This window comes from Myotis lucifugus, unplaced genomic scaffold (assembly GCF_000147115.1).
Source record: "Myotis lucifugus unplaced genomic scaffold, Myoluc2.0 scaffold_413, whole genome shotgun sequence".
NCBI lineage: Eukaryota > Metazoa > Chordata > Mammalia > Chiroptera > Vespertilionidae > Myotis > Myotis lucifugus.
The window spans coordinates 693133-714218 of record NW_005871461.1 but is presented as its reverse complement, the minus strand read 5'-3'; the positions used below and the strand labels follow the sequence as shown (position 1 = coordinate 714218).

Below are 21086 nucleotides of genomic sequence, written 5' to 3'. Positions count from 1 at the left end.
TCCTAGGAGTAGGATGTGGTGGACAGAGAGGCCTGGGCCACTGCTGGCTCCGCGGAGGCCCCTCCCTGGGGTCCGGCCTCCGGGAACTCAGCGCAGGCAGGCTTGGGAATGACCAAGCTCCCCACTAGCCTGAGGGGGAGAGGGCAGGGCAGGGGTCGGGAACTCAGCGCAGGCAGGCTTGGGAATGACCAAGCTCCCCACTAGCCTGAGGGGGCGGGGGGGGGGGCAGGGCAGGGGTCGCAGCTTCTAGGCTCTCGCTCTCCGGATGTGCTTCCTGCTGAAAGTCTGAGTTTTGTTGTTTAGAACAAATCACTGACATCTGGCCGGGTCTTGCCCGGGAGTAAAGAGGCAGAGGCGCCAGCCTTCAAAAGCCACTTCCCAGCCACCCGAGGGGCCGGTCTGGAGTCGGGGCCCTCCTGGGGGTTGCTGGGCTGCAGGAGGAGGAGTCCTGTGGGTAATTGGGAACTGGAGCTGCTAGAGCGGCATTTCTCAACCTGTGGGGTCGCGACCCCTTTGGAGGTCGAACAACCCTTTCATAGGGGTCGCCTAAGACCATCGGGAAAACATACATAATTACATATCGTTTTTGTGATTAATCACTGTGCTTTAATTATGTTCAGTTTGTAACAATGAAGTTGGGGGTCCCCACGACATGAGGAACTGTATTAAAGGGTCGCGGCATTAGGAAGGTTGAGAGCCACTGTGCCAGAGCAAGGCGGCCAGCGCCTGTCTCTCCTCACTCCCGGCCGTGTCCTTGGGAAAGGAGGAGACGGCCCGTCAGTGTGCTGTGCTCTTGGATTCAGAGCTGGGGTGAGGAGGTCCCCACCCTCTAGGGCAGGGGTCCTCAAACTTTTTAAACAGGGGGCCGGTTCACTGTCCCTCAGACCGTTGGAGGGCTGGACTATAGTTTAAAAAAAAAACTATGAACAAATTCCTATGCACACTGCACATATCTTATTTTGAAGTAAAAAAACAAAACGGGAACAAATACAATATTTGTATTTGCATGTGGCCCTCGGGCCGTAGTTTGAGGACCCCTGCTCTAGGGTATGAAGTCTGCTAACCAGGGAGCCACCCCTCCCTGTCAGAGGGCCGGGGAGGGGGAGTGCACACGGTCTCGGCGCATGTTTCGCATGCTTCGTGCTGAACAGCGTGATCTGTCCCAGCAGTGCTAGCGGTGGCACTGTGCTGTCCCCATTCCCACGTGGAGAAGCAGGAGCTTCGTGGCTAAGTGGCCCCCACGGTGCCTTTATGCCCACAGCCCCCCACCTGAGGGACGGAGCGCGGAAGACAGAACGTGGGAGGGAGACACCAGACAGCGTGGGTGCCGGGCCTGCTTTGTGCGGCTGCTCTGGGCTTGTGTCCCCACTAGAAACTGTGTGTGACGCTGCCGCCTGGCTGACCACGGGCTGTCAGGAGCAGAAATGGCACGACGCGTGGCATGGGGAAGCGTCGTAACTGAAGTGCCAGCCGGGCGCACGGTAGCTCACCCTCCTCTCAGCACTGCTGGGCGCAGAGGGGAGGAAGGCGCAGTGCAGTGTGCAGTCGTTTTAAAGGTTTTTCTCTGGCGCCAAGCTCCTCTGGGGCAGGAGGCATTGGTTTGTTTCCACCCTCTGTCCCTAGAGCCCAGCATGTGGTTTGCCCAAAGTGGGTGTTTAGTGAAGCTTCTCCAGTGGATGGAGGAGGAAGTGGCTGGCACGGGCGCAGGCATGGGAAGCGGCCTCATGTAGCCAGGGAGAAGGGGGTTGGGACTTGGGGGCAGGTCCAGGTTCCGGCCCCCAGTCTCTCCTCCTTTGTTGTGTGACAGGATGTCACTTTCTCTCTCTGAGCCTTAGCGTTCTCACCTGTGAAAGGGGTACCCGTACCCTTCCTGTTTGTGAAATTGGGCTGGGTATAAAGGACTCTTACCACCAGGCTCTGGGGCTCAGGACTGAAGCCTGGAACCGCTGGCTTGAGGGCAAAGGGCACCGAGAGGCAGCTTTTGGCACAGACGCACACCTGCTCCCAGACAGCCCCCGGTCCAGAGCCTTCTTTTTCCCAAAGGGAAACTGAGGCCCAGAGAGGGGGAGGGCCAGGCCAGGGTCACTCAGAAAGCCAGTGCCCCTGGTCCACGTGCAGGACCAACCCGGGGGCAGGACTTGCTGTTTATCTAGTAGTCATCTAGTTTGTTTTATTTCTTTTTACTTTTTTGTGTTTCATCTAGTTCATTTTAAACCCTACGGCCAGATTTCCTCCTGCTGTACAGGCTCTGGAGTAAATCCTACCAGGGTTTGGGTGCTGGCATTTCTTTTACTAGCTGTGTGCCCTTGAGCAAGTGATGACCTCTGACAGCCTTGGCTTTCCCATCTGTAAAATGGGCGCGAGGCCTCCAAAGCGGTGAGAAGTAATGAGCTAGATCACAGCACGCGAAACACCTGCGCATGCTCGGCCCAGTAGTAGTGCTTTTTCGTGTGTCCCCCATCCCTCGGTCTTAGTTGGAATTTGCTACTGTCCTCTTGGGCCAAGGAGGAGGGAGGGAGCCCCTTCTCCCTGGCTGTCCGGTCTTCGCTGGGTACATGGGGGCCCCAGTCTGACACTGTCCCGCCAACTCCTTCCTGGGCCCCTGTCTTGCTGGCGCGAGGACAGTGGTGATTGTAGGGCCTCCCCGGCTGGCCTTGCTAGTTCCCTTTGTTCAAAGCTCTGGCCACATTCTTGCCGCCAGGGCCTGACTCCAGATGGCCTCTGCAGGTGGGGCTGGGCGCGGCCTCCAGGCCCTGCTTCCCAGGATCCCCGAAGGCGAACGGACACATTGTGGATGCACACACTGTGGATGCGGCTGCGAGGCCCCCAGCCCCTCTTCGGTCCGTTTCCCCACGCCCGGCAACATCGTAAGGGGGACAGCGGGAGAGTGGGGCTGGCTTTGTTAGGGCCTCAAGCTGGCTGCACGGGGTCCAGAGCTGTCCAAGCTCGTGCCCACTCTGCCAGCCACTGGCCATGTGCCCTTGGGAGCGCGACACCTTTTAGTCTCTGGTCCTTGGTTCTAAATGGGAGGGCTTGGTGCTCCCACCAGGTGGCTATGGAGGGACTTCGCCCTCTGCGTCTGGTCCAGTCGGCTCCTGATTGTGTCTGTGTCCATGTGGGTGTCTGAGTCGCCCAGTGTGAGGCCAGCCCTCCCAGCTAGCACTTCCCAGACCCTCTAGCGCTGGCCAGGGCCAAGCCCTTCTCTGACCAAGTTTGTTTTCCAGGCCAGACTGTCCCCCCATAGGCCCCTGTTTCTAGCTGGCGGCACCTCTGTCGCCCCTCCCGGGCACCTTTTACCTGGTCACAGTCAGCCTGGGCTCCTCCCACAGAGGTGAGCTGAGCTGCAGGCAGGACTGCCTCGCTGGTCCAGGGCTCGGTATGTGTCTGTTGCATGAATGAATGAGGTGCTAGGGAATTGGAATAGAGAACAAAGCAGGGCTTTGGGGCTCAGTTTCATTGATTTCAGAGAGAGGAAGGGAGAGGGAGAGAGAGAGAAACATCAGTGATGAGAATTGTCAATCACCTTCCTCCTGTACACCCCCTGGGGATCGAGCCTGCCACCTGGGCATGTGCCCTGACCGGGAATCCACCCCTGACCTCCTGGTTCATAGATCGACGCTCAACCACTGAGCCACACCAGCCGGGCTTGGGGCTTAGTTTCAAATCCTGGCTCTGTTGCAACCGGTTCTGTGTGACCTCAGGCCGGTTAGTTAACCTCTCTGAGCCTCAGGGAGAGAGAAAACATGGACAGCGTCCAGATAGAACATGGAGGCAGCACACAGGTCCAGGGGCGGGACCCTTGGGGACCAGGGGCGGGACCCTTGGGGACCAGCTGGGACAGGTTTCCAGCACTTGGTGGGGTCGGAAGATTGCCTAACCGTTGGGCCCTGTCCCAGAGAAGTTGTGTGGCGTTTAGTCATTGACCTTTGGCATCTCTGCTTCTACACGCAGTAGTGCTTGCAGGATGCTGTAAGAGTTCAGAGGCATAAAGGGCTCCTCTCCTCCCCACCTCCCCACCTCGGGGGGGCAGGCACTCTCCCCAGCACCTCTCCTCCCTGCTGGAGGCCCCGCCCCCGCCTGGGTGGGGCCACTGTCAGCTCTTGTCTGGACCAGGGCAGCAGCCTTGGGTCCCTCGGGCCAGTCCTCACACTCATGGGTCTCCCTGAGGGGAGAAGGGGATTTGTCCCATGGGGGACATGTGACAAGGTCTGGGGACTTCTGAATGTTGTTCCTCAAGGAAGGGGGTACTACTGTCCCTCGTGGGTAGAGGCCAGGGATGCTGCTGGACACCCTCCACTGCCCGGGACAGAGGCTGTCAGCAGCTCGGAGGCCGAGAGACCCTGTGAGCAGGCATCTGTGCTTGGCTCCTGGAGTCTCAGGCTAAGGGCCAGGGTCTTTGCTGGGCATTGAGACCTGATCGCTGCCCTGCTCTCCTCTTTCATTGTCACCCTCAGCTGCAGTTCAGGGTTCTGCACCCCCTCCTGTCGGGCCTTTGCACGTGCTGTGGTCGCTGTCCAGCACAGCCCTGACCAGGCGTCGGGACCCTACAGCCTTCTGTCCAGGGACGCTCCTTCCCCCACCGAAGGCCTGTTCCCTCTCTCCTTCCTTCCATGCCCCACACATGGTCAGGGCATCTCAGGCTCATCTCTGAAGCCCAGGGGTTGGTCCTGGTCACCAAACCCAATGTTCCTGGAGCACTTCACAGTGCGCCAGGCGCAGCTAAGCCTGCTGGCACCTCAAAAGCCATAATGAGCTGGGTACTGTCAACCCCAGTTTACAAGTGGGGTGCCTGGGGCGCAGAGGGGTAAAGTGACTTGCCGGGGTCCCCTGGTTAGGAGGTGGCAGAATCAGGATTTGGGCTTGGAGCCCGCACTGTTTTTGTTGTTGTTAATCCTCATCCGAGGGTGTTCTTTCCATTGATTTTTTTTTTTAAGAGAATGGAAAGGAGGGAGAGAAACAGAGAGAGAGAAGCATCGATGTGAGAGAAACACATCTATTGGTTGCCTCCCGCAAGGGTCCAGGGTCCAGGGATCAAGCCTGCAACCAAGGTACGTGCCCTTGACCGTCATTGAACCTGCGACCCTTCGGCCCCAGGGCCAACACTCTAACCACTGAGCCAAACCGGCCAGCGCGGGAGCCCACACTCTTAACTGCTGTGCTCTCCTGCTCTTGTGCGGGCGGGGAGAGGGCATGGCCAGCCTGGTGGACGGCGCCGAGCCCAGCTCCCCTCCCTGCCACAGCCTCACTATCCCCGGAAACGTGTGCGCTCCCCCAGCGGTGAAGGTTGATGTGTCAAAAGCACTTTATAGTTTGCAAGGCACTTTCTCTCCCATTGCTCATGGGCTTAGTAATCTGTTTATTTTTTTTTATTTTAACTTCATTTTATGTGGCTCAAAAATGAAAACACACAAGCCCAAAAGCCAAGACACAGAAACATGCGAAGTGAAAGAAGCCAGTCACAAAAGACCGCATATTGTATGATTCCGTTTCTAAGAAATGTCCAGAACAGCCCATCCCTGGAGACCGAGTTAATTAGAGGTTGCCTGGAGCTGGGGGTTGGGGGGGAGGGGGGGGTGCAGAGTTGACTACTCAGGGGTAAGAGTGTTTTGGGGATGATGAAAATGTTCTAAAATTGACTGTGGGGCTGGTTGCACAATCCTGTGAACATTCTAAAAACCACTGAATTGTACACTTGAAAGGAGTAATTGTACAGTCTGTGAGTTACATCTCAACAAAGGTGCGGAAAAGAATGATCGCGCATAACATAGTATCCAGTGCAATGTCTTCCCTGGCTCTCATGTTTTTTTCAGTGTTTCTTTATATAGATCCAACCAAACATAGACACATATTATTTCCTTGCCTTTTTTTTTCTTTTTCTTTTTTTTTGTACTGAAAAGAGGGCATAGGATACATAGTGTTCTGTACTTAGCTTTTTCACTTCCTGTATCTTTGAGATCTTTCTACTTCTGCACAGAGAGCTTCCTCATTCTTTCTCCATTGTAGTCCGGCTTATGGATGGCCCATTCTTTACATAACCGGGCCCCAGAATGACGGGCATTTCAGTTGTTTGCAGGCTTTTGCTGTTACAAACGGCCTACAGTGGGCAGCCTGGTCCGGGCCTCGTATTGCAGGGGTGACCAGTAATCTCCAAAGTGGGAGCTGGGTGGTGGCACGTCGCCCCTGCAGGGACCTTCGCTTCGCCTGGACCCCCGGGGGAGGGGTGCCCACTGCCCACAGCCTCACAACGGGCATCCTGTCGTCTTCTGGTGGGGCTCTTGCCAATTGTAGGTGGAAAGTGGTCTTTTAGGAGCATTTTCATTTGTATTTTTCTTACAAGGAGGTAGATAGGACATCTTTTCCTATGAGTAAGCCATTTTTACATTAATTATTTCTTTCTCTGTGGCGTGTCTGTTCAGATCCTTTACCCTATTTGCTGTTGAGTCTTTGGGCTTTTTCCCACCGATCTCTCGGAGCTGGTTATACTGTATTAGCCACATAATGTTAGCTCCTCGCCACTGAGAAGGGTTACGAGTATGTGTTTCTTAGGACTTTGTTTCTGGTATTTTTGCCATGGAGAAGGGATTCCTTTTTTGGAGGTGAAGCCATTTTTTTTTTTCCCTTTTTAGTGGCTTCCGGATTTTAAGTCGGGGATAAAAAGCCCTGGCTACCCCCAAACTAAAAGACAGTTCTCCTGCCCTGGCTGGGAGGCTTAATTGCACCAAAAGGTTGCAGGTTGGATTCCTGGTCTGGAGACCCACCAGGTTATGAGTTCTATCCCTTCTTGAGGCGTGTATGGGGGGCAGCCGATTGGTGTTTCTCTCTCACATTGATGTTTAGCTCTCTCTAAAAAAAAATCAATAAAAACATAGCCTCAGGTGAGGTTTAAAAAAAGAAGGCAATTTCCTCTTGTTCTAACATTTCTCCCCCCGCATTGTTTTATTTTTTTATTAAATTTTGAGTAAATACAAAAGAACACGTATACAGTGTGTGCATGGTGTCAGGCACCCTTCCCACCACCCCGTTGGAGGAGGCCTGCCTGTCCCCCGTGAGGGCCCCTGGCACCCCTTCCTCCCTGTCCTCCTCTCCCCTCAGAGGAAACTGCTGTTGATATTTTTAAAAATATTTTTTTAATTGATTTCAGAGAGGAAGGGAGAGGGAGAGAGAGATACAAACATCAGTGATGAGAGAGAATCATTAATTGTCTGCCTCCTGCACGCCCCACACTGGGGATCGAGCCCACAACCTGGGCAGGTGCCCCACCAGGAATTGAACCATGATTTCCTGGTTTGTAGGTTGATGCTCAACTGGTGTTGCGTTTTTTTGAAATTTAGACAAAATGTGCTTGCCTCTTGTCTCTCCCTCCCTCCTTTTAAAAAATAATTGAGGCGAAATTCACATGACATAAAAGTAACCTTTTAAAAAATATCCTCACGGGAGGTTATGTTTATTGATTAGAGAGAGAGAGAGGAACATTGATGTACGAGAGAAGCATCTATTGGTTGCCTCCCCTATGCACCCTGACCTAATGGACTGAGGATGGAACCTGCTGCCACCTGTGGTGTCCCGGAGGAGGCAACTGAGTCAGCGGCCAGAGCAAAAGTAACCATTTAAAGTACACGATTCAGTGGCCATTGATACATTCCCGGTGTTGTGCAGCCCGGCTCTGATACATTCATATCACCCTGAAAGGGACCCCGGTGCCCATTAACCAGGTGTACGCCCCTGTCCCCTTCCCCCGCCCCTGGCATCCACCAATCTACTTTCTTTCTCTAGAGACTGACCTGTTCCGGATATTTCGTATAATGGAACCATACAGTATTTTGTCCTCTTGTGTCTGGCTTACTCACTGAACATGTTTTTAAGGTTCATTGGTGTTGTGGCATGTGTTAGTACGTCATCCCCTCTTATGGCTGAGTAATATTCCACTGCCTGTGTAGACACGTGTGTTTTATCCGCACGTCCATCGACGGCCACTTGGGTTGTGGGCGCCTTTTGGCGCTGTGCATGGAGCCTCCTTGCTCTCCGGTACTCGGTGCTAAGGTGCCTGCAGCGTCATCTCCTCGCCCCCCCCCCCCGTGGCGTTCCTCTGTATGACTGCGTCACCACTGAGCCGCTCCCACTGGTGGGCGTTTGGGTCGTCCGTGCTGTGTTCACTCTTGCCGCGTCCTCCCGGGGCTCGTGTTTCTGAAGGGCATGCACTTGGGCGTTGGCTTGCTTGGTCATGCGTGTTTCACTTTACTAGGTAAAGGCCAGCTGGTTCCAAAGGGGCTGGGCCAGCTTACACCCACCGTTTTAAAATGTATGTATGTAGGTATTTATTTATCCTCATCCTAGGATATGCTTATTTTAAAAAATTAAATCTTTATTGTTGAAAGTATTACACATGACCCCCTTTTTCCCGATTGACCTCTTCTAGCCTGCTTTTATATATATATATGTATGTATATATGTATGTTTTTATATATTTCAGAGAGGAAGGGAGAGGGAGAAAGATGGAAACATCAATCATGAGAGAGAATCATTGATTGGCTGCCTCCTGCATGCCCCCTGCTGGGGGTTGAACCCAAAGCCCGGGCGTGTGCCCTTGACGGGAATTGAACCGTGACCTCCTGGTTCTTAGGTTGACTCTCAACCCCTGAGCCACACCGGTCGGGCCACCCCAACTTTTTTTTTTTAATAGAAACTTTTGGTCCACTTGGGATTCTTCTGGAATGCGCCGTGAGCTGGGGTGACTCTCACGTGGCTAGCCAGGTGTGCCAGGATGTTGATTGCAGAGCCCCATCCTGTCCCCTGCTTCGGGGTGCCAGCCTGGTCCTCCTGAATTCTCCCAGTGGCCGTGCCCGCTAGACTTCCTGCTTTGTCTGTCTGTGCTGACACCACACTGTGTTAGTTACAGCAGCTGTGGTCACGGCTGGCCGGACAAGGAGACTGACTCTCAGCCCAGCCCCAGCCTTTCCACACGGCCCACCCATTATCATCGCTGGGGAAGTGGAGCCTCGCCCACCCCATTCTCTCCTCCACAGCCTGATACCCCAGTGGCCCCCACCCTCCAGGATAAGGTTCCCCTCACGTGGTCTGTGAGCCTTTTGTAGCCCGCCTGTCCCCCCTTGAACCGGGACTCTGCAGCACGGCCCCTGGTTCTCTGAATCGGCCCTCATTCCCCACCCCTTCCTCCGGTGCTGCTGTAGTTATGCTCCACCCCCCGCCCCAAGCTGGCTCGGGTGCCCCTCTGTGCCCCACAGCTCCCTCCGCTTCCCTCGGATACAGTGCTGAGCCCTCTGCCGCCCAAAGGGCACTGAGCCAGCCGCTCAGGCTCAGGCACAGGCACAGTTGGTGCTGGTGTAGAGCCGCCCGCCCTGCCGAGGGGGACCCTGACCCTTGCTTCCCACACCCCCGGCAGGTGCCAACATCGCTTCTGGTGAAGAAGTTGCCATCAAGCTCGAATGTGTGAAAACGAAGCACCCCCAGCTGCACATCGAGAGCAAGTTCTACAAGATGATGCAGGGAGGAGGTGAGGGCTGGGCGGTGGGCAGCGGGGAGGGCTGAGCGGGGGGGTGGGAGGGTGGGGAGGGCTGGGTGGGGGAGGAGAGGAGGGGCGGCTAGAGGCTGGTCTGGGGCCAGGAAGGACCTCCCCTGAGAGCCCCCCTTCCTGGCCCCCCAGTGGGAATCCCGTCCATCAAGTGGTGTGGGGCCGAGGGCGACTACAACGTGATGGTCATGGAGCTGCTGGGGCCCAGCCTCGAGGACCTCTTCAACTTCTGCTCCCGCAAGTTCAGCCTCAAGACGGTGCTGCTCCTGGCCGACCAGATGGTGAGTCCACCGCCCGCCCAACCTCTGCTTCCCCGTCGTGCCAGTGGTCGCAGGGCGCCAGCCGGAGGATGCTGGAGCAGGAGGCAGAAACGGGGACGTGGCACAGGCCTGGTTCCGAGACTGGGACCTTAACATCGGCTGTAAAATGGGGAGGTGGTGTCTAATGCAGATGCCCAGGCTCAGCTTCAGACCTGCTGTGTTGGGCTCCAGGGTGGGGCCCGGGACTCTGCCTGCAGGCGATACAAAGCCTGTGATCTCCTAGGTCCTGTCCCGGGGAGGTGACTGCAGGTGAGCTAAGCCTCTCCACGCCTCAGTCACCTCAGGTGAGAATCTCCCCTCTGCTGGGTTGTCTGGGGTCAAGCAGGACGCAGTGCCAGGACCAGAGGGGGCGCCCACCACCCAGCATCCTGAGCTCCTGAAGCCCTTTATAAGCTCGAGGGGGAAAACTTCCTCAAAATATAAAAAGAGCCCGGCCGGTGTGGCTCCGTGGCTGAGTGTCACCTATGAACCAGGAGGTCACAGTTCGATTCCCGGTCAGGGCACATTCCCGGGTTGTGGGCTCAATCCCCAGTGTGGGGTGTGCAGGAGGCAGCCGATCAATGATTCTCTCTCACCATTGATGTTTCTATCTCTCTCTCTCTCTCCCTTCTTCTCTGAAATCAGTAAAAACATAAAAATATTACCTGCGATTTTCGGCTAAATGTGTGTGTGTGAGCAGGGTGGCCAGTCTCTTAGGATATGAGACTCAGAGGTTTAGGAAATACTTGGCCACGCCGAGGAGGCCTTTGATGTACAGAAGGCGGAGGCCCCGGCAGGGACTGGCCTGCCAGAGGACATACCGTGTGCATGTGTGTTAAGTCAGGGTTTTTTGTTTGTTTGTTTTTTTAATAAATTGTTTAAAGAAGGGCCTGTGTGTCCACTGATTTTGGTGTACTTTGAAGGCCAGGGGACAGAGCCTGTCCTTTGAGCGTCATCTCTGTCACCCTTGCCAAGGTCAGGCTTTATTGGAGCGCCCTCTCCCCCTCCCCTTCAATCTGTCACCAGAACTGCCTTCCAGATGCCTCTGACGCCGGCTCCCGGGTCCGAGGAAGGCGTAGAGCCAGGCAGGAGAGGCTTCCGTGGGGCCTGGATGCCTTTCCAGCTCCATTTCCAGGCCTTGCCTTTAGCTTTCCTTCTGCCTTGCTCTCCTCTCGGACTCGCAGCCGACTTGGTGAACTCCCCCTTCAGAGCTGCTTTCCAACGGCACTTCCTCCGGGAAGCCCTCCCGGACTGCTTCTTGAAATCCTCTTACAAGCCTCTTTTCCCCTCGCCCAGGGCAAGGGCCGTGTATGTGTTTTCCACATACACGGTGAGAATCTCCCTCTGCTGGGTTGGGAGCAGAAGCAGGGCTGGGCATCCGCTCCGGCGGCCTGGACATTCACCCAGCCCCCGCCCTGGGCCTGGGCCCGGCCCCCAGCACGTGGGGAAGGCCTCTCTGGGGACTGCTTGCTGAGTGCTGCTCCCTCTGTCCCCCAGATCAGCCGCATTGAGTACATCCACTCCAAGAACTTCATCCACCGGGACGTCAAGCCTGACAACTTCCTCATGGGGCTGGGCAAGAAGGGCAACCTGGTGTACATCATCGACTTCGGCCTGGCCAAGAAGTACCGGGACGCCCGCACCCACCAGCACATCCCCTATCGGGAAAACAAGAACTTAACTGGCACTGCCCGCTACGCCTCCATCAACACCCACCTGGGCATCGGTGAGTGGTCAGGCCTGGGGCCACGTGCACCATCGTGCACCCTGGAGCTGCTGGCTCGGATCCTGGCGCCCTGCGGCCTGGATGTTCCCCCGACTCCCACAGAGTCAGGTCCTCCCCTTTCAGAGAAGAGCCACGCCCCCCCCCCCCCCCCCCCCCCCAGCAGGTTCTCCTGCCCGACCACACCCCCAGCTTTTAATTTATAGGCTGGGAAACGAGGCTCACGTGGTGACACGGGTTGCTTAAGGTGTTGGCTCAGCAGTTGCCAAAGCCGGATTTGACCCCAGCTGTGTCTGATGCCACAGCTTGTGCCCTGTCCACAGGGTGGGCCAAGCAAGGAGGCCCTAGTTGTCGGGTGAATGGATGCCTGCCCTGGATAAACTAGCCCCCCCCCCCGACCACCATCAAAGAAAAGTAGGCCCAGATTGAGTTGAGAAGGCTCAGCCTCAGGTCCCTCCTCTGGAGGAGGAGCCAGAGATGGCCTGTTTGCCACAGGGTTGCAGCAAGCCCGGGGAAGGGGTGGGGCCCGGGGTGCACGGGGCGGGCTGTTCCCCCTCAGTCAAGGAGCATGTCCCGGCCCCGGCAACCAGGAGCCGAGGACGTGTTCGGCGCATGCGTGCTAATGTGTCGGTGCTCCCTGCCCTCGCCTGCCCCTCTGCAGAGCAAAGCCGTCGGGATGACCTGGAGAGCCTGGGCTACGTGCTCATGTACTTCAACCTGGGCTCCCTGCCCTGGCAGGGCCTCAAGGCAGCCACCAAGCGCCAGAAGTACGAGCGGATCAGCGAGAAGAAGATGTCCACTCCCATCGAGGTCCTCTGCAAAGGCTACCCCTGTGAGTAGCCCGGGGGACCCCTGAGGCCCTTCCAAGAGGGAGACGCCGCCGCACAGAGTCCTGTCTGGGCTGCCGTTGCCCCCGGCACCAGAACATGAGCCGCGAGCTCTGTCCTGGCTCGGGCGGCCGGGAGGCCTGGCTGTGAAGCACTCAGTATCCCCCGACCAGCTCCCGCCTCACCTCCCAGGGCCTGAGCATTAGGGAAAAGGGGTCCCTCCCCGAACTCTCCACGCCTGACGCTTTGGTCACCAAACGTGTGGGGTTCTTCCCCCACCACGCAGTTCTCTGGGACCCCAGCTGGGTGTCCTACCATTTACCTTGACCCTGACACTCTCCCTGGAGGTGGGGTCAGACCCCACGGGCCGAGGGCTCTGTCCCACAACTGTGGCCACCAACTGACGCCCCGGCCAGCCCGCCTGTGCCTCTGACCCACACCCAGGTTCCCGCGACTCCCTCCCCGAGTGTGATTAATGTGCCAGCGCGGCTCCCAGATCTCAGGGAAGCACACTTAGCAGTTCATGGAAGGGTGTGATGAAGGGCAGGTGGACGGGCGGGTGAAGAGAGGCACAGGGCGAGACCTGGGCGGGTCCCGGAGGCAGGAGCTTCCCTCCCCGTGGCGTGGGGGTGTGTCACCCACCTGGAAGGTCTCCAAACCCAATGAAGGCTTCCTGGCGCAGGCACCATCGGAGATCCCATTTCGAGCCCTTTCCCTTCTCTGGAGAAGTTGGGAGGGAGCTGGGGCTGAGAGTTCCAAGCTCCTAACCGTGGCTTGTCTTGCTGGTGCCCAGCCCCCACCAGGAGCCCACCCAGCGTCACCTCAATAGGACAAGAGATGCTGCTGGTGCTCCTACCGCTTAGCATTTACAAGGTTTTCGGGGCCCCGTGTCAAGGACAGGGTCAAAGACCAAATACTAGGACAGGGCTGTTCTTATCACTTGGGAAGTGACAAGGGTGTGAGGAGCTCTGTGCCAGGAACAGGGCCAGGGGTCAATGTGTATGTTTTCTGTTCTGATGAAGACCCCTCTCGCCCCCAGTTTCAGGGAGGAAGTGGAAGTCTTCCCCCCCGTGGCTCAGGTCACGCTGGGAGTCCCCCTCGGGCTCCTGGCTGTCCTTTGATTCCGTGGCAGCTGTTGATCTGCCACCTCCTAACCCAGCGTGGGTGACAGGAGCTGTGCACGAGGCGCAGCGTCTGCTCACTGAGGGGTCACCCCTTCGTTGCACACAGGTCCGCCATCCTCGTCCTCAGAGGCCCCGCTCACGGGCAGGTTCGGGGGTCATCACCGTAGGGAGAGCCATAGTCCCTTCTGTCTTCGTCTTGCCCCTCCTAGATGGAAAGTGTAGGGACGGTGGGGGGTAGGACGGCTGCTGGGGCCCCGGGAGCGTGGGGCTCACCGTGGCCTCTTCTGTCCCCGTCACCCGCCAGCTGAGTTCTCCACATACCTCAACTTCTGCCGCTCCCTGCGGTTCGACGACAAGCCCGACTACTCCTACCTGCGCCAGCTCTTCCGCAACCTCTTCCACCGGCAGGGCTTCTCCTACGACTACGTCTTCGACTGGAACATGCTCAAATTCGTGAGTCACCTGGAGGCCGAGGCGGGCTTGGGGGACTGGTCGGGGAAGGCCCTGACGCACAAGGCCAAAGTGACCCTGTGGTGGGCGGGGCTCCCGGAGGACAGGAGCTATGAGCTGGACCCTGCGAGTGACGTCACCGGGGCCCTCGAGCCCCCACGCTCCCCCCACTCCTGTCTCGTCAATGCCGACAGCTTGTACCGCTACGGTCAGCAGGGCCCGCGCGGGGCATTGCCTCCCACCAGACCCAGGAGGACCTGGCTGGGCCTCCGGTCCCTCCTAGGCCCCCGCGGCCGGGCGTGGATGGCGCTGGCGGGCCCCCCTACCGTCATGATTGCTGCCTACACCATCCTGCTCTTGTTGTTCTGCACGGCCCAGGCGGCCGCCTTCACTGCAGCCCCTCTGGCCAGCCTGGACCCCTTCAGTGTGGTCTCCCTCTTCCTGGTCACGGGCCCCTGGGCCTTGCTAGGCGGCTGCTCTGTCTCCCTCTGTTGAGAGCCTGGCAGTGGGGGTGGGGGAGTCGTCAATGTGCCTGGAGCTGTGGCATCAGAAATCGTATGACTTGTTTCACGTCTCTTCTGGAAAAGGGGGCTCCCTCGAGCCAGGCTCAGCCCCGTGACAGCGAGGCTATTGCGCTGCCCTGCCCCCACCCCCCTCCCAGTGCCGGGCCCGCGTACTCACGCACATACTGGTAAGGACCCTCCGAGGCCTGGCCCTTCCAAGATTGACCACTCGGCCGGGTGAGCACAAGAGGCTGAGCCTCTGCTGTGCTTTCTCTGTCCCTTCTAGGTGCCCGGCGCCCCTGGGCACCCCGGGCCCTGCAGGTAGGCCGGTGGAGGAGGTGGAGGAGGTGGAGGAGCTGCCCCCCCAAAACTGCTGGCCTATGGTCTGGACTCCAGGGCCCCAGTTCTGACAGCACCAGGTGCCTGAGCCCATCGGGGCCAGGCCCAAGGAGGTGTCCCTTGGTGTGGGGGGAGGGGGGGTGTCAGTAGGGGGGGCGTGGCGGAGAAGGCCCTGCCCAGGGATTCTTGGGGATGAATCAGCGGCCTGATGGACAGAGCCGGAAGGAGGGGTGACGTTCCCTGCCCTGGAGGGCCTGGGGCTGGGCACCAGGAGCAGCTCAGCCAGGCCCGTCAGCAGCCTCTGTACTGAAACTGAGCTCATTAAACGTCCCCCCTGCACCCGCTTCACTCGAGTTGCCTCTCCTTTCCCCACGGCCTCAGCGGCTCTGGCGGGCGCTCGGGACCGAGGCCTTGTTCTGGATGGGGGGCAGCGTGTGGTCTTGTGCCTCCTCTCTGGGCCTCAGACAGGGGGGCCTGGAACTGCTCCCTAAGGTGTGGGGTGGAGGCTGAGCAGAGACCAGGGTTTCCACAGGCCCAGGGGCCCCAGGGGAGAGGTTGGAGGTGGCAGTGGGCACCTTTCCCCTGGACCTTCCAGCTGGGAGTGTGGCCGAGGGCCCGGCATCTCCTCGCCACGGCACCTCCGGGGACTCGGACGCGGGACCCTCGCTCACCATGTGGGAAGTCATCCTAGAGCCTGGGTCTGGGAGGGGCTCGGCCCTTCCGTCAGTTCAGCTCCAAACACAGGAGTTGCATTGTCGTTCAGTACGGCAGCCACTGGCTCCGAGGGCTACGTTTTCATCGATTAAAGTTAATCGGAGCTGAACACGTCACGTGTCAGTCGCACTTGCCACAGTTCAAGTTCTCAGGAGCCGCGGGTGGCTGGCTAGTGGCTGCCATGTCTGGCGAGGCCGGCGTGGACATGTCCATCACAGAAAGCCGTGGACAGTAGATGGCTCCTCAGAGCCTCCCATTGCATCGTCCACCGCCAAGATTTCATCTCGTGGGGCTGCGAGCTCGCTCCCCCCCAGGCTGGCACTCCGGCCCCTCCCGGGGTCCCCTTTGAAGAGGCCCCGGAGTCAAGCTGAGCAGAGGTGCGGCGGCTTTCTCCAGCACTGACCTCTGGCGCGAAGGCCAGCGACCGGAGGTGTGGGCGCCTTGAGCCCCACCGCTGTGCTGAGCCAACCACTCCAGTCGCCCCCTGGCAGAAGCGCCTGCAGACAGGGGCCAAGGACCTATCATGCCTTTCAGCAGAAGCCAGGACCCTGGCACAGCGCCCCCTGCGGGAAGCCTGCAGCACCGGCCAGCAGATGGGTGCCATGCTGGGCACTGGGCCAGGCTGGTCAGCAGGAGGATCCGCCCCTGACTGAGAGCCTCCCTCCTTGGAGCAGCCACCCCCTAGCGTCCAGTGTGAGGCCTGGAGTCGGCAGACCCGGGAGCCTGGGTGCAGCGTTCAGCCACTGTCCGAGGCCAACCCGCTGCCAGGGAGAAACTTGACCGGGCCCAGGACGGTCCGCGCAGCGCAGGCGGTGACTGGATGTTACCTTGTCTTTTCTTGTGGGCAGATAAAAGCCAAGAGACCTCCCTGACATGCGTTTCTCGGGGCGTCACTTGGCTCGGATGGAAACATGGAGAGGAGCTCACTCCGGCCTTGGGGCTGGCCCTGGCCCAGGCCGCTGCGGCCACAAAGGCGGGCTGTGCGCCTCCAAGCCCATCAGAGTCCTCACCCGGGGAGTGAGAGCTTACCTCCAGCAGGAGGGTCCTGAGTGGGTGCTGCAGCTCTCGCCGCTCTGGTTGCTGTGGTTCTGGCTGAGCTGCTCTCTGCAGCCTGTAATGAGGGGGTGGGAGCCAGGGGGAGACAGGGGGACTGGAGGTCAGGAGCGGGAGCCCTGGTAGTTCCCGGCCTGCCTGCCTGGACAGGCTGTGGGTGGGAGGACGGGATGTTCGCTTCTAGAATGTCCTGCTAAGTCCTCTGGGGGTGCCGAGAGCAGAGCAGGACTAGTTCACACCCAGCTCTGCCGTGAGCCATGTGGCCCCCGGCAGGTCAGGAGGCCTCCCTGGGCCTCGGTTCCTTACTAGGCTTCAGGGACCATTTTGATCCCCAGCCACTACCTCCCAGAGTTGCTTAAAGGCAAGGGCCTCCCCCGTTTCCCAAAGACAGTAGGGCCTTCTCGGCTGGTTCCCTGGGAGACACGGGGCTTGCAAGAGCCCGCACCCCGTGCCCATGAGCAGGCCCCAACTCAGCCCACAGCTCTCTCCTCCACAGATGCGGCCCCCCTCTCGCCAGCCCCCTGCCCTTCCCTGTGGACGACCCCAGGACCAACTAGGTAACGCGGCCGGATGCCGCTCCCATACGGTGCTCCTCGCTGTGGGCCTTCCCCTTTCCTCTGCACTGGGGCCAGGCCCCCTGGGGCTCACACACCCCTTCTGCCCAGCCTGCCTGCTCGGTGTCTTCCTCCTCCGTGGGGCGTCTGGCCCCTTCTTTCTCCAGCTCCCCTGAGCGCCCACGTGAAGGCAGGCAGCATCTGTGTGGTGGTGGCCCCCTCGGCACCTGCCAGGAGCCATTGCCAGGTCCAGGGGCAGGGGACAGGCAGCCCTTGGAAAAGGTCCCCGGCTGGGAGGCCGGGTTCGAGTCCTGGCCTGGCCTCGGCAGCCTTGTAACTCCCTCTCTAGCCTCTGAGCATCTGCCCTGCTGTGCTGTGAAGCCTCGAGGAGCCGAGGGCTCTCTACATGGAGGGTCCAGGTTGGGAGGGCCAGGGAGGCCCTAGGACGTTAGCCCTCCCAGCCTGACTGGCCCTCTGAGACCAGGGCAGAGTGACCCCCCCCCCCCCCCACCCAGCTTCCTTCTTCCTCTGGGCAGGTTGTGGTTCTGTTGCTCTGTGCTGTGGGATCATGGGTCGTTGCCAGGCCTCTCGGGCTTTCCTGCTGTGGGGGAGGAGGTTGGACCAGAGGGTTTCTGCGATGCCCCTTCCCCAAGATGCCCTGCGGGGGTGCTGGACCCCAGAGCACCCTGACCGTGCAGGGCTGACCAGGCCGCCTCTTGCCTCCCCACAGGGTGCCGCCCGGAATCCCGAGGACGTGGACCGGGAGCGGCGAGAGCACGAGCGCGAGGAGAGGATGGGGCAGCTCCGGGGGTCTGCGACCCGGGCCCTGCCCCCCGGCCCGCCTACGGGGACCCCCGCCAACCGGCTCCGCAGTGCTGCCGAGCCTGTGGCCTCCACCCCAGCCTCCCGCATCCAGCAAGCTGGTGAGCAGGGACCTGGGGCAGTGAGCTGGGCCAAGGGGGGGGCCGGGGCAGTCAGGCCCCTGGACACTGAAGGTGGCTTCCCCCGGCCTCGCCCTGCAGGCAATACTTCTCCCAGAGCGATCTCACGGGTCGACAGAGAGAGGAAGGTGAGCATGAGGCTACACAGGGGCGCTCCGGCCAACGTTTCGTCCTCCGACCTTACTGGGCGGCAAGAGGTCTCCCGGATTTCAGCCTCACAGGTGAGCTGCCCTCACCCCAGTCCTGCCGTGCCGCCCAGCTGAGCCAGGGCCCCCAGGTTCCTCCCTGTCCCCTGAGTCTGACAACCTTGGAGCAAGCCCCGTTTGTCGAGCAGGGACCTGGCCTCATTTAATCCTCCAACATCTGATTGGCCCCATTGAGCAAAGTCAGGATAACCTGCTCCAGCCAGCAAGTGGGAGAGCGGGGATGCAGCCCTCGCTGCCAGGGGCCCAGCCTGGGTGGGCAGCGGGGAGCTCGCAGGGGAGGGGCTCACAGCCCCTGCCTGCCTTCAGGAAGCCCCCGCATGTCCCATTTAGCACAGGATAGAGGGCTGGGATCCTGTGCGGTGGCCCCTCTTAGGGGGCATGTTTGGGCCAGAAAAGTTGGGGAAGGGGAATTCTGGTTGACCAAGGGGGATGTCCTGGCAGAGGTGGGAGGAGACCTGCTCCGGCCCACAGTGGAGGGGTCTCAGCAGGTCAGGCCAGGAGCTGGCGTCCGGTGGCCAGGCTCGGTTGTGCATGGCCTGGAGGTCACACACCCTTCCCTCGGCTTTTGGGCCTTGGCGGGTGGGGTGCAGCTCCGTGGGGAGACTTGCCCCGAGGCCAGCAGCTCATCCCTTCCCCTTTCTCTGCCTTCCCTCCCAAGACAAGCGTGCCATTTGACCACCTCGGGAAGTGAGGGGGAGCTCCACCGGACCAGTATTTGCTTAGGTGAGTTGACACACCTGTCGCCCCGGGAGCAGACCAGTGTGTGTTGTGGAGGGGCAGGGGAGTTGCAGATGGTACCAGGGACCCAGAACCAAGGGCCTTCGAGGGAGTTGAAAACCTCTGAGCAGGCCTGGCCCACATCGTTAATGTCTGCTGGAAACCCCTTTCTCTGTCCTCCACACTGCCTTTGCTTTAACATAATTTGCCGTCAGCAAAGACCTTAGGCCTCCACAAGCCCAGGAGTGAGCCTCCTGGGACTCCCATGGCTGCCTGAGGCCTTGAGTGGTGGATAGCAGCTCCTACTGTGGGTCGGGCTTGGGGAAGGGGAGGTGTGGGTCTGAGCCAGGGAGCATGTGCACGACAGGCTGGGCCGGGCCTCACACCCGAGGAGTCATTGCACAGACTGAGCTGGGACCTGACGCCAGGGACCAGCCTGTCCGTGGCACGTTGTGGCTGGGGTGGCTGCTCACCGAGAGGCCAGAGGAGAGAGATAGTGTCCTTCCTGTGGAAATGGAGCACCTACTGTGTGCCCCAGACGGGGGACCAAGTGCAAAGACTCGGGACTAGGAGACAGGAGGTGAGGGGCGTCTGGCAGGTAGGTGGCCAGAGGCAAATGCACCTCTAATCTTTCTCTCGTTTTTTAGTGTCTTCACTGTATTTTCTTTTAAAAAACAACGAAAAGATGGGGGAAAAACCACTCAAAAGAACAAAAACAGCAAAAACCCAGCACAAGAGCGACGATGGATTTTGTTTCTTTAATTTTTTATTTTAAATTTTTTTTTTTGCCAACGGCAAGAAGATGAGATGCTCTCAGCACCGAGGATTCTTGTCCCTTTGCATTTCCTGCTGCCACCGCCGTCAGGCTGCCAAAGGCTTCCCCAGACACCAGGCCACCGTGCCAGACGCCCGCCGAGGCCAGGAGAGGGACAGCCCAGCCTTGCGGGCCATGAGGAGGTGGCCCAGGAGCCTGGGGACTGGTTTGTTTGGGTGGAGATGGTCTCACCAGGTGTCCTTGAGCCTCAGAACCACAGGGGACTGACAGCCCCGCTGCCGGGGCGATGGAGGCTGGCTTTCCGCGTGGGCTTTTCCCAGTGTCCCCCTGAGCGCTTGGACCAAGGGGACTTCAGTTGTGGGCGCTAAGGTGATGGGGGCCGAGCTTCCTCCTGTGCCTGTGTGTGCGTATGTGACCTGCATCTCCCAGGACAGCAGGACCTGCCCACCTGCCCGGCGGAGTTTCTGTTCTCATCCCCCAACCAGGAGTGTCCGTGCCACCACCAGCCCCTCACCACCCTGCGGCAGCCCTGTCCCCAGTCCCTGGAGACTCCCAGAAAGCACCTGGCCCCTGGGGTCTGGGTGAATTTCCTGGTCCTGACACCCCCGGGGGCCACCCCCCTGCACCCGGCCTCTCCAGCGAGGAGCCTGGGTCAGGGCTGGGCGCTGCCTCACCCACCCCTCCTAGTTAACACCCGTTTTTATTTTTGTTTGTTTTCTCCGTGTGTGTATTTCCTAATTTATTTACCTCTGTTTCCCTTTCTTTCTTTTTCTTTTCTTTTTTTTTTAATTAAAGAGCAAAGCTTTTTATAACTTTGTAATTTAAAAAACTGAAAAAAAAAATACTGAAGAACTTTGGGGGGAATTTTGTACTTTTTTCCTGTGTAAATATTGGACTTTTTTGAGCTTTATTGTGGTTGTTAATTTGAAGTAATAAAGTAGAAAAGGATAAAGTGACCTGGGCAGCCCACAGTCCACCTCTTTGCTCCGGGGGTTTCTCCTCAGCAGACCTGGGAGAGAGTACCGCTGGGGGTGAAACCAAGGCTTCGAGGACCCAATACAGACCACCTGGGAGCAAGTTCTGACCCCCCAGAGTGTGCCCAAGGCCCAGGGCGCAGAAGAGAAAGGTTCAGACAGCTCTTCCCGACATTGTCTTACCCGCACACGAGTCCTGAGTTAGGTCTGCTCATCTCCGCCTTCGGATGGGGAAGTCGGAGATGAAGTCAGCTGCCCAAGCTCACAGCTCTCGGGGCAGATCCAGGATCTGAGCCCCACCCCTGGCCAAGGAGCCCTGCCAGGGGGAGCACTGGGGTCGGGGGTCAGTGGCAACTGT

General features: G+C 58.9%; 1 protein-coding gene across 5 annotated transcripts in view; it reads left to right on the top strand.

The window, feature by feature from the left end:
* LOC102430370 (casein kinase I) overlaps positions 1-20710 on the top strand; it is a 21019-nt gene extending 309 nt beyond the window's left edge. Inside the window, exons 2-11 of one of the 5 annotated variants that reach the window (XM_014467755.1) lie at positions 9401-9511; positions 9662-9810; positions 11326-11554; positions 12213-12383; positions 13807-13955; positions 17058-17118; positions 17846-18038; positions 18138-18277; positions 18921-18985; positions 19627-20710. In XM_014467755.1, the coding sequence (XP_014323241.1) occupies positions 9401-9511; positions 9662-9810; positions 11326-11554; positions 12213-12383; positions 13807-13955; positions 17058-17118; positions 17846-18038; positions 18138-18277; positions 18921-18937 (1220 nt within the window). In that variant the 3' untranslated portion in view covers positions 18938-18985; positions 19627-20710. Of the gene's footprint in view, positions 1-9400; positions 9512-9661; positions 9811-11325; positions 11555-12212; positions 12384-13806; positions 13956-14539; positions 14644-14741; positions 16376-17042; positions 17119-17845; positions 18039-18137; positions 18278-18920; positions 18986-19626 lie in introns of those variants that run through there. The other 4 variants (XM_023743784.1, XM_006102424.2, XM_014467756.1 and 1 more) reach the window with 4 other exon arrangements.
* Positions 20711-21086: the final 376 nt, after the last annotated feature.